Here is a 13,450-nt window from a genome sequence, read left to right on the forward strand (position 1 = left end):
CTATAAAATGCATTAATAGTTGACAGTATATCAATGAACACTATAGCAGAACAGCACTTTGACCTAACCTAAAAATGAAGGGCCTTTATGTCTGAAGGGCGGGAAACGTTTTCAGCTGAAACCCCCTCCAACCACTTTATAGTCAACAGTCCCGCCTTAATTGCCCCCTAGATTGTTAATGTTCCTGCCAAACAACTAGCTACGTAACAGGCCTGACCAATCCGGTTCGAGATGGGCGCGGCTTACAATATGTGGCGCTGAAGGGTAGCGAAATCTATCGCCATAGGATTACAACTAAATCCCAAGCCCACTATTATATGATTATGCTTCATTATAGTCCCTACACTCGTAGGAAGTAGATGGGCGATCTTGAAATGTAATTTGCCCCGTAAAAAACGACATATGTACTCAATTTCGTGTAATTTAGTTTCGGGTTAATCTCTGAATAGTTTTTATGCAATTATAGTGTGAATTACACATATTATCGAAACTGAACGCGGCAAATTACTTCGGAGTGCTTTGATTATTAACTTGGTAGTTAACTGTGCGTTCCAATTTATTTTACTGGGTGCCGAATTAAATTTAATCTTTAATTTTTCTCGCCTTTTGTGTTTTTTTTTCAAGAAGCGAACAAGGACTTTGTTTTAGTTTACTGGAGTGCGTTTCGTTTTTAAATCATCGGTTGTGTTTTTTCTGACTAGTGTTAGTGCTTATTAAATTCTGGTGGTCTATAATACAATGTTTGCCGAAAAAAACAAAGATGTGCTGCCACTACCAATAGTTGCATCAGAACATGCGATCAAGTGATGCACGTTTAACCGTCACTGATTTTTGAGTTGGTGATTCCGCCGAAGCCAGTGATTGACTTTGCTTATATAGAATGACAACTGCCACAGTTGTCTAAACATCACTCATTCAAGCGCTATCAAAATTCGTCAAGACGTCTCCTTACTTCCTCAAAGTGGATCACAAACCCTTCACGACGTTGAATTTTACCGATTTGGGTTCCCCGTTCGGGGGCCCAAACGAGGATCCACCGGGAACGCCCGCGATGTCGGGCGAGGCGCATCTCGGGCCGCCGACGCCTCAGGATAGTAGCAGCTCGACGCCCGTCTCGAAAAGCGCTTTTATTGAATTGCAACAGCACGGATATGGACCCTTAAGGACTACGTATCAGCACCCCTTCAATTCGCCGGCGGGAAATGCGCATACGGGACCGACGGGACCTCACGACGGGGGGTTTCCCAGTCCCCGAGGGGCCTTAGGTGCTTATCCGTTCCCTCCAATGCATCAAAACACCTATACGGGCTATCATTTAGGATCTTACGCCGCAAATTGCCCCCCCTCACCAAAGGATGATGGTAAGTTTTGCTTGGGAGCTGAAAATTAAATTTCCGGATTTAGTTCACGTTAATTGTCACTTTAATGAACAAATTGTCTTAGTTAAAAGATTCTACCCACTGTTAATTTTCAAACCGCGAAATACCTACTATGCAGAAAAACTTTTTCAAAAATAGTACGACCGCACCAGGGTAGCGGTCCGACGTCAACGTGCAATCGAGCGCCAGGGATGATGAAATGGGCTGTATCTTAATAATATCAGCATCGAGAGAGTTAAAAGTTAATTAGTTCTGTACCTTTATAAGAAAATTAAAAGATCGGACTCGTGTATAGGTACCTACCTATAGGTAAAATACCGCGGTTCGGGTGTCAGACTATAAGTTTGGTCTTTGGGTATAGGTCACCACTTGTCACAATCAAAGCTGCTGATGAAATTAATTTCCGTGATTGTAACTTATATATTTTTAAATCTATACCTACGCAATCAATGACCAAATTGAAAAAGCAACAGGTAATTTCTAATAAACTGTGTTTGATGCGTTAGGGCGGTTTCTGACCAAACCTTGTATGAGGTGTAATAACGACGGACAATTGATACTTCGGTAAATTTAAAAACTAAAATTTTCTTCTGATACTGTGAGCTAACTTTTTCAATTTATAAAATACCTACTTTGCCAAGAATCAAAGTAAAAGTGACAAGGATCTAAGTAATTTTTTCTTATGCGACAAAATGATCCTTTATTTCCTATCATTTATTAGTTAAGGGTTGATATATACTTTACCTAATGTTTTATTACCTAGTTGCTATAAGAGAAAAGGTACCTACTCACAGAAAGTAGGTACCTATACAGAAATTAGATTGTAATACCCAGGGTAATACCTAATGATAAAAAATCAAAAATTTCAAAAACACATTTCTATTTAGATAGCTAGCAAGCCTAGCAACCTAGAGCCTGTTCATGCTAACTTGGTAATTATAAGAGATTAATATACACTCCATTAATATTCAACCAATCAGCGTGGTGATTGTTTGACATTTTAACCAATCAGATGATTAAAAATAGCTACCTAGCTTTTTATCAGAGATAAAAATGCGCGAAGGAAGCCTACCATATTAGGTAATTGTTTGTCAAATTTATTGTATTTATTAATTTCCATACACTCGATCTTGATTTTAAGTTTAATTTCTCAAGTGCTGTTGCTTTCTTGAAAAATTTTCTTTCAAAAGTGCTTTTGATTTCGAGCTTTTCCCGTTGAACAAAACTTTCGTTTAAAAAGATATGTAGGTAGGTAATTATTCGATTAAAAATCAAGCTCTTGATGTCTATTTATCCCCGATAAAAGATCAGTTAGAGAACTAGTGTGTTTTTTACGCTGATTACAATGGTGGAAACAGAAACACATTGACAGTCCCTATCTCAAAATATCGACAAAAAAGCACTTTTTTCTAAATGCGTACCTGCCTAAGTAATTGGGATTTTGTCTTATAAAAACACAATGTACAAAACTGAAAATTAGGTATACAATAAATTAGAAAACTACTCGACAACTGCTTGAAGACCTTAGGTATTTATATTACGACACAACGAATTAATATTCTGAATCAAAGATTATCCGTATTTATTGCATTATTCGTATTAAACTCGTCGATAATGAACTGCTAATAACGGGCGATCAAAAAAGGATTGACGTCGAGTCGCTTTTGGAAATTCAAGTTAAATACGATTTCCCATGTAAACAAAAATTCCAAAGGTGACTCGACAGCAACTCTTTTTTGATCGAATATAGTGGACACCTATATAATAAATGCATCATATAAAGTTTGGTTATAGCTTGAAGAGTGTATAGATAAAGCATATCACAATTATAGGTTCAGGGTCCATTTTCTCCAAAGCAGAGCGATGTGGTTTTAATGACGTTGTAACTGGTCGTTGAATGCACTCCTCCAGAATAATGCTTGCTGTTTTACGGTGTCTCAATCGAAATGAAATTCATCAGAAAACAGAATCTTATACCTACGTAATTATTGTCACCTTTCCAAATACCTCGTCCAAATCCATGTTTTTGTTCTAAACCTACTCAATTAAAGAGGACGTATCTATGGCTAAAGAGTTCTAAAATATGTTTCAAGATATTTGTGGTGGTGAACGTTTCTTGACCATAATACCATACCTGAACTATTAAATAACTCCTAACCAAACGCATATACGTAAACGTAAAAGGATTTGCAAAATAGGTTTATAACGCGGTCTATTGATTTAATTTTACACATAAAACGGTCATATACATATATATAACGCAAAAGAATGGGATCGCATAAGCTACGTGTTCCTTATTTCGTTAGTAAAAATTAGGTGCCTACCTATAAGTTTGATACATATACTTATATATATGCGTGTCTCCTTAAAATAGATGTTATATACGTTTACGAAAGTGGCGTTAAAAGACAACGTCCTTTATAGGTACTAGTTTTATGACCAAAATTCCGGGAAAGTTGAATTTTTGCATAAAGCTGTCTTTTGTGGTTTTAAACAACATCCCAAAAGACCCCGCCGATGCATGCGCGATGTTACGCGAGATCAAAAGTCAAGAATAAGGGTTTTTCGCAAAAGTCTCGCTAATAGTAACTTCTATCGAAAAAATAGGGGTTATCAAATTTGTAGCTTAGGAAATTGCCTGCAAAAAATATATTATTACTAACGGTTTTTGAGAAAACCTTTAAGCAGTTCTAACATTTATTTTTGTCATAATATCTACGTGCACACCTTTCTACACCACCTTTGAGGTGGTTTTTTTTTCTAAGTGGTGTCCCCAATGAGCACAATCCTCGTCTATTTGTGATTGAAAAATATTTATGTATTGTTATTGTTTTTCCTCTATTAAGCAGTGATCTTTTTGATTAATTGTTTGGCCACTTGGAGATATCCAAGTACCCTTATGAATGTCTTTGTGTAGAAAGCGCGTGCTTATAATAACTCACTTAATTTTCCATAGAGAGCATAATACTTTTTTTTCATTTTCATTACTGTTATCGTGCGTACTACTGCCTCTCCAATGTTTGCGTTAAAACCGCCATGTCATACCTCGGTATACTTCGAAGTATTTCTTCTAATTGCTCATAGTACTGGTCTTTTAGTTTTTCATCCTTCTCTTCCGTCGGCGCATGCACGTTAATGAGTTATCTTTCGGTATTTTCCTCTTAATCGGATGCAGCATAATCTGCCCGATATGGATCAAGATTATTACGTGTTTTAGATCTTCTTTTTACCATAAAACCCAAACCGAAGGTTCTTTTCATATTCTGCTACTTCAGTGGTAAAAACGCCTTTCTGTTTTGTTTCTTGTAGCGCCGCTATATCGATGTTATAGTTCTTCAGTAGTTGCGTTAGATTTCCTTTCTGCTTCATATCCTGACCGCGACAATTGCCGCAAACTGCCCAACCTTTCTGCAACCACAGTTCAAGGTACATACAGGGTGAAGCTCGTTACCAAGCCATATACACTTGGTAGTAGATGCGATACAAATGTTGCCCTGCAGCAGCTAGAGCTAATGTTTATTAGTGACTCAAAAATTAAAAGAACAAGAGAACAAATTGTAATGTTTTTCAGTACACCACGGCATTTTAGTGAACTTATAACCTATTTCAAGTGACTGGACATAACTGAATAAGAAAACTAACTGGCCGGCAGCAGCAGGTTTGCAGTATAGCAAATCTACACGAACCTTGCACGAACCAACGAACCGAACTCCTTTGATGTGTGCACTTTTCCGACCGCCAACGAATCGTACGAACCACGCACCACGTACCGCGAGCGCACCACGAGCCAATAGCGAACCGTCTTGTCTTGGCGATCGATTATTTAAAATTTTTGCTTCCGTTGCCAATAGCTAGCCTTAGAATTATCGCGCTAAAAAATTTTATATTTTATAAGTACATTTAGGTAGTAGGAGTCAACTTTTACTCGGAAACCAGACTTTTGATCCGGCTCAGTATGAACACTGCCTTAGGGAGTGATAACACCAACGTTTTTAAATTGCAGGCCTTGTCCAGTTCCACCAGAAACACATATTCCGGGACCAAAAAGTAGAGGGTATGTAACATAAAGTGATTTGAAGAAACTACCAATATCACTAGGGATATGCCTCAAAATTCCAATTCTGGGCGTTTGGATCATTGCGAAATCGAGGAAGATCGAAAAACATTTATTATAAACGTCGTAATAAACATGTTTCTTGTTCATTTGGTAGTATCTAAGGTAACGGGTTTTAATAGTTTTGAGAATGTGCTTCTTTTTTAATTAGGTACTTTTAAAATAACGGGAGACTTGATCCCCTAAAAAACGCCTCAGTGTATGAAAATTTTAAATCATCTAGAACAACTTTTTGTTATACCGTTTATTGACGCCAAAATGTTGTTGCGCATATTATAATTTTAAAGTGGTGTTTCTGGGATTGCGGGATTTCGTTTTTTAAATCAAAATTACAAATTACAATCGATGGTTTCTCTTAAAAATTGAAAAGGAAACTCTGTATAAGTATTATAAGTGTATAACTATATACATTATGTTCAAAATAAAGCCGCCACTGTTGCTAAATTTGAAGCAATAATGCCGATTTTAGGTTGAGCACATTGTACCTATACGTTATATATATGTATATCGAGGTATACCAATCGTCTCATATGGTTTTGATATCGAGGGGGAAGTTCAAAAATGGTACCTAGAGAATTTTAGGTTTGACTTCTTCGCTCCCCAGCCACCCCACTTCGAAATTTAAAATGGAACCCCCTTTCTTGTGATACATTTTTTGAAAGGGCATAAAATTCTCTACTCAAGCATAACAAAAAAAAATGAAATCGATAGATTGGGTCTTAAGATCGACTACACAGAAGATGGAAGGAATCAATTTTAAATTTCGAAGTGGGGTCGCTGGGGGGCGAAGGGATGAAACTTAAAATTCCCTAGGAACCATTTTTTAACTTAAGTACTTATATCGTATATTACGTATAAAATATTGTATGTAGGTACCTAAAGGGGTGCATACGTGTGGGTACGTTAAGTGACCAAATGAAACTAGATTGGATTAATAAATAGCACCTATAGACGGCCGGAGACACAGACAGGCGGACAAAACTATCACATAAGCGGATTTTTTTCTTTTGAAAAATTCCCTTAAAAAGTATAAAATGAAGTAAAATCCACTCTTCATTGCGATGTAAGTTAAGTGGTGCACTTGTTTTCATAAGTTTTTGATGCCGAGTGACCCATAGGATATATTTACCCATCCTTGCACCCCAGACGCCGTTCATAGGAATTTGGCCTCTTTGGTTTGGTAGACTTCAACTTAGCAAATTTTGCGTCGGGGCTATACTATATTTAGGAATGGAGAATTTTTGGATGAATGGCTATTATAATTAAGCATTACTGTCGTATATTGAACAGCGATACAACCCTACACACAGGGTTCGTGGGCGACCTATGTCGTTTGGGGTTGAAGCGCTTTAATTTGTTTAAACTTAAATTCTGAACCAAAAATTGCAGCTTCTGAAGTGGGAATAAAATTGATTATTATTTGTCTCCGATTAGGTTAAAAATATTTACCTCTTTCATATAGTTTGCTTATTGTATAGCCTTCGCTCGTTTCCTCCCTTCAAATTTCTGAATTCTCTACCACTTGTCAGCAAACGAAAGCGCTAAATGGTCACACAAATATATTGAAACCAATCAAAATTTTCCATTTCTTTCCAAATGGAATATTATCCTTTTACAGGATTCTTTACAAACTTATTTGACTAAAACCTTTTACTAGAAAATAACTAAGAGTGACCACTTTTATTAAACCAAAATACCTCTCAAAAGATTTCTAAATTTTTAGCAAACTGTTACTCTAGGCCGGTTTTATATACACTATCAAAGATTTGATAAAATATATTTTATAAAAGATCTTTGTCAAATGTCTTTTATAGTCTAATACCAGTTTTTTCATCTCTAGAAAAATGTATCTGGCAAATAAGTTCTTTGACAACGATTATATCAATAATGATCGTATTTATCCGGAGAATAAAGTTATTGAGAAGTGTAAAAACCAGGCATAAACATTATACACTAATTTATTTATTTATCCGATAAATAAACATTACAAAAGATCCAAGAATTTGGCAATTTATTGCTCATATGAATTTTAAGTGCTTTAGAAAATGTTCGGCATTTTTCTTTTAAACTATAACTAAAAACTATAACCATGTATAGTACAATGGTTTCCTTTCTATGACTGCCAGACAAGTATATACAGCAAAATTCTCGTAAATTAATGGTTCTAGTTGGAAAATACATTGGCTAAACTTTCCCCGTCGGAATAATGGCAGCTTGGATATCAATACGGAATTCTTCTACGTTTTGCGGTCTTCTTGAAACTTGTCCATGCCTGATCTGTGTTCTGTTTTTTTTCCTCTTTATTGTCTCCTATACTGCATTTTTCCGTCAATTGCATTGACTTTTAAAGTTTCGAAAGCAAACATTCCGCTTGTTTTCTTTTTTGTAGTTGACATTAGTCATAAATTGTAAGCCTCCTGACAATCAATATTTGACAGATTGTTATCATATAACTTTAGCTATAGCCTATATTATCGGAATAACCTACATACTTTATCTAATATACCTACTTTACCCAAAATCGTCCTGAAACCTTCAATTTTCATGCCTACTTTCTGTCAGGAAATTTTAGTTTCCATGACAGAGGCAGAGCAGACTACGTTTCCTGCCGCTTGTCACTTTACCGGCCGCATTTGTGACATTTCCAAATGTCTATAATGACTCCTGTCATCACTGACAGATTAACAATAATCAAAAGTTCTATATACAAATTGAAATATTATATTAAAATACGATTTCGGGTAAAATTGAATACAAAACTCGTCAGTAAAATGACATTAGATACCTGACTCGGAAATTACTCGGCTCCAGAGGGACCTCGCACTTCAATATTTCCTCGCCAGTAATGTGTCATTTTCCTGACTTTTATGTAAATAACTATTGTAGTCTAAGATCCCACATAAGGTCCACCTTCGCCCATCTGTTTACCGGGCGAAATACAATTTTTAGCAATCTTAAAATGTAAAGAAACACATTGCAAATGGGTTGTCAAGACTACTCTTAATTAAAATTAATCTAATTAATATTTCTGTCTGCTTCTATCACATAGAGAATTTAAATTAAGGGTAGTTTTGACTTAATTTTTTAGGAAACCCATTCCCAATGTGCTTGTTTACATATTAAGTTTGCCAAAAAATGTATTTAGCTCGAATAACAGATGAGCGACGGTTGTGGGATCCTGTAGGTACTATTAGAAAATGTTGCAAAAAAGAACTATATTCAAATTATAAAAAATAAGAAATTCCGGATACCTTCATAATTTATCCACAGAAAATACTCGGGAAGTATTTCCTAGAAGTGTTGATCCACTTCTCAGACAGAAATTAAATCAAGTCATTAGCGTATAGCTAATTATACTGCAATTTCGATACGATTACATTTAACTAATTAAGACGATTTCATAAAATCATTTAATAATCTTAATGGCTCGGTCACCCGGCAATTAGTACCTAGGTACATTTTTACCATCAGGTGAGCACTGACTTCGGCCATTTTTACTTATTAGCATCGTATTAGCGCAATTACATGACACCAGTAATAGTTTAATCATAGCTTCTAATTTAAACATCGAAAATTACATATTATGACATGGATCATTACTAAACTTAGTTGAAATAATTGATTTTAGATAACAATCTCGCCGCCAACACTCTCGGTAAAGCGTATGTCTCAATGGTAAAGCTATGCACACACGTTATATACCTACAAAAATAAACACTACGAAAATAATAAGTGACCCAAATTATTTTATAGGCCTAATTGACATTTAATTTGCTTATTACGTTACGAATTTTTAACATGGGTTGAGCTACAATGATTTAGCATAGGAAAATGGGGATTTTTTAATTTCTATTTAGTGGGTACCTATATACATTAGAGTTGATGTATATAAATAACCTTTTGCTTTGATGAGTTTAATAATGTTTATGATTACCTAACAATTTTTCTGAATTATAAATGAAAATTCATTTTTGTGGTAAATAATTCGAATCGTCTTGGAAGCTATAGCTTTAAATTACAGGTACTTACATACGTTGATTATATTTTTGCACTTTACATTGAAAAAAACTTGAATCTTCTCTGAGCTCTTCTACGTACATACGGTTCGAAGGGTTGCGTAAATCCCTTTTAAGACTTCTTTAATTATTAACCATTCATAGACTTCATGATAACTCAATAATACACTACCTTTTTTCTTTTGTGCTGTAAAAGTTTCGCCAGAAAAACCTACCGTTTGGGAATTATTTCGATGTTTTGCTAACTTCGCACACTTTTGTCGGCACAAATCTCGGTGGTAGGTACGTTTGTGCCGTAAAAAGTTCGCCAGCAAACCACAGCGCTTTGAAGATTATCCCAAAATGCTTATGGAACGTCGCAAGGGCCATAAACTTTCGCTTAACTTGTTCGCCGATCTTCCCGATTTTGTCCCGGTAAAAGACGCGTTCCTTCCAGATCTCTCCATAAATATTACAGCACCGTAGGCGCCGTTCACCAGCCATTTTGTTGACTCCAAATCTTGAAGTTGATATTGATATCTGAATAACCCGGAAAACATGCATCATCAGTTACAAAAATATCATTTTCATTTGAATCATCTTCCAAATTAATGATTAGTGGGGTATCTTCTCGATCTACCTTCACTTTTGATGATATTGTTCTTATCAATACCATTAGTACGTTACCTGCATCGAATAACGAATAAGATTAGAAATAAGTTGCTTACTTTTTCTTTGTAAACCCGATGGAATTTTTGGTTTATACAACTTTTGGCGCAGAATATCGCAGTGAGACGGAAGTTATGCTTTTTTTATTGTTCGTTATGAAACTAACGAATTTTTGATCGGCTAATGTAGCAAAACGCGATAAGATAATGAAGACGGTAGCAAACCGAACAGAAACTTTGACCAAAGCTTTTTGGTTTTGTGTTTTAAATAACGCACAACTCTACTTCGAACACCTATATTTTGTGAAATAGATTGATCATTCTAACATAAACACGTAATGCCAACGTTTATTGTGTTAAAAATGATTTTTTTTGTTAATATGTTGGCATTACAATATTCTCCAAAAACAGAATTGATCACGTGCGCACAAACTAAAGAAGATCCTACTTTATAAAGCAATTTTTATTGATACACCTCCTTATGAAGAAGAACCAATCCGGATTTCCGTAGAAATCAAGTATGTCCCATGCTAGTACATAGTAATCTGAAATCTTCATCACTTGGCTGTACTGCATTGTTTTAGACGCTTTCTGTTAGCACGTTGAGATTTTTAGTTAAATTTCATTCTATGGTAACTTTAAATAACGCATTGTCTTCCTCGATCCTAGGTCCTTTGTGTTGATGTTCTACCCAGCCTTTGGATCTTTCTTGTAGGTCTATATCATCTCTACGTCTTTTTCTTCTTAAAACTTGCAATACTACTTTCATACTCGCCTCCTGCAATAGATTCGATTTACGTATTCTGATGATTTCCCTTTTCCTTTCCAATAATCGTTTTTGTGCTTCTGCTTCGGCTTCAGCTTCCCTTCTTGCGGCGATTTGTTCTTCCTTTTCTCTAACAAAGCTTTTCGTTCCGCTAATTCAGCTTCTCTTATTTGTTTAATCGGGCTGTCTTTACTAGTTCTACTACTACTTTTTTTAGTCATCCCACTCGAAAATTGCCCATTCACCTTAGGCCTTTTTGATGTTTCGTTTAACACTGGGATTTTTCGTTCCCTTATCACCGGGTAAACAAATTCCCTGCACCTCCTTCCTCCAGGAGTACCTGATGTCTTCAATCCATGAACCGAGACGTTCCGGCGGTTTTTCAGTGCTATATCCCTTACTGGGCGATCTAGTTATCCATGAAAATGATAAAAGTACATAATAGTATTTAAAACAATTACTGAAACTAGGACTTATTTCAGTAGGTTGTTAACAAAACAAGAATAACGGGTGAAATAAGTAATACATTCGAAAATATCTTACAAGTTACAATAGATACCTATGTTAAAGAAGGCGTTCAAAAACGTTTCCATTTTTTTCAGTAGAAGGTACGTAAAATGCATACAAACATCTTATCATTTTCTAGGATAACTATATCGAAATGAAAATAATTGAAAATCTCGGATATTTGAAGTTATTTTGGCTATGGTGCATTGTAGAGAATTTTATAAAGCCGCCACATGGTGTAATAATATACAGGGCCACATTTGCGCTATTACATGAAAAATGCGATGTTATTTAGTTATTTAATTACAGATTCCGGTTCATGAGACAAAAATACATGATTTTTGCCATTTAACCGCCTTTCTAACTCTACAACTAAGAAAGTTAGCAATAGTGCCAAATTAATTAAAATAGACTTCATATTATTTTTTTCACTACTAGTACTTGAAGTCATTTACATATTTTCAAAGAGTAATTTGGTTCAAATTTTTTCAAAATGTGACAGTTTTGTACCTATGTAATTTTTCTAGAAATGAAGGAAGTTGCAATTATTGATTTTAGAGATCTCGTCTACCTCCTTAGGTTCAGTAAAATAATCTTGTATATGGCTATGGCTACCTACAGTACAAAAAAAACTTTTAACGGTACAGATTTATTAGTTTGTTATTCAAATACACAGTTATTTTTGATGATTATTCAAAACTCAAAACCGAACATAAGGGCTTGCATTATACGTTCACTTTTAAGAAAAACTCACTGTATGTTTTTTGTTATATTGGCATAGAAAATAATGCCAAGTGTAATTAGGCGATTCTGCCAAATTAGCGGAAGACGTTAGAAGATCTCAAATGTGACACCTTACAGATCAGCAGCGTGCATCGAATTTGATTACGCAAATAATGGGAAAGGTTGCAATAAATAAAATTAATATTTTTAAAACCCAAACGAGTAGGACGAATAATAAAACCCACACTGCAGTTTAATAGTCGAAATTTCCATATACAATCCATCTACGATGTAATAGAAGTTTGCTTATAAATAAAAAATAAATTTTACACTAATTAGCTATAGTCGTCTGTGGAAAATGCTGAAAGAGTAGATGCGAAGGATGCTCTTTCTTGTTATTTTATTATCCCCAATTACAGATACGGCGCACGAATTTTATTTTTAGGTTAGCAGCAGGACAAATAATCAAATCCTGGACGTCGAACAATAACAGCTTATTAGGTAGAATTGTAGAAGTTTGTTTGAGTAGTCCTGGTGGGAAATTTTACTTTAATTAGCCTGTAACTCCCACCGTATATACTGTTACGGAGTTAATTGGGAAAGACGTTTATAATTTGTTATTAAGACGAGTTGCTTATCCATTATTTGGTGACGTAATTTCATTGATCAATGTGCTCGTTTACAGTCTAAATTTTGGTTTCAGATAAATGCTTATCGCTGGACAGACCTACGGGTGGAAGTAAAGGGAAAAAGATGCGAAAACCAAGAACGATATATTCAAGTCTTCAACTTCAGCAACTAAATCGAAGGTTTCAAAGAACACAGTATTTAGCGCTCCCCGAAAGAGCGGAACTAGCAGCAAGTTTAGGACTAACACAAACGCAGGTGAGTTTTGACCGATCCAATGCATCATGGAAGTGTAATTTTTCATCGCTCCTCTCCTGTACTAAAGGAAGCAATTAATAAACGTAACAAAGTGGAATAAGTGCTGAAATTAATTTATGATTATAGAAATTTATCGTATATGCACGGCCGCATCAACGTTTCATTTCAGAAAAGGAAATGTCAGGACTAAAACCTAACATAAGCGCTTCGTCCTCGATTGATTTGGAAACGCTTCTTCTAACTGACATTATGCTATACACCGAGAAAGTTTCTTGTTATTTTATTATACCATTTACGTATACGCATTGCAAAGTTCTTTGCCTTTTTATTGATTTTAAATGAGAACGAGGTTACACTAACGCCATAAATTCGGTTATAATAATTTCAAAAATTTTACGATAAAAATTAACGTC

At 35.3% G+C, this 13,450-nt stretch overlaps 1 protein-coding gene across 1 annotated transcript; it reads left to right on the top strand.

Annotated features, from left to right (window-relative positions):
- Positions 1–351: 351 nt before the first annotated feature.
- LOC116158965 (homeotic protein distal-less-like) lies at positions 352–13,227 on the top strand. The gene is made up of 3 exons (XM_031471849.1): positions 352–1,361; positions 12,856–13,037; positions 13,207–13,227. Exons 1-3 carry the CDS (start codon positions 1,052–1,054, stop codon positions 13,225–13,227), a joined length of 513 nt encoding a protein of 170 aa, XP_031327709.1. The 5' UTR covers positions 352–1,051.
- The last annotated feature ends 223 nt before the right edge of the window (positions 13,228–13,450 follow it).

The sequence above is a fragment of the Photinus pyralis genome, unplaced genomic scaffold, assembly GCF_008802855.1.
Source record: "Photinus pyralis isolate 1611_PpyrPB1 unplaced genomic scaffold, Ppyr1.3 Ppyr1.4_LG1, whole genome shotgun sequence".
NCBI classification, from domain to species: Eukaryota; Metazoa; Arthropoda; class Insecta; order Coleoptera; family Lampyridae; genus Photinus; species Photinus pyralis.

What these genes read in the sequence shown, in the direction of transcription:
- LOC116158965 (XM_031471849.1), top strand. Translation starts at nt 1,052, where the DNA reads ATGTCGGGCGAGGCGCATCTCGGGCCGCCGACGCCTCAGGATAGTAGC. An exon ending in CCCCTCACCAAAGGATGATG is followed by an intron (nt 1,362 to 12,855) that starts GTAAGTTTTGCT and finishes TTTTGGTTTCAG; the next exon opens with ATAAATGCTTATCGCTGGAC. An exon ending in TAGGACTAACACAAACGCAG is followed by an intron (nt 13,038 to 13,206) that starts GTGAGTTTTGAC and finishes GTTTCATTTCAG; the next exon opens with AAAAGGAAATGTCAGGACTA.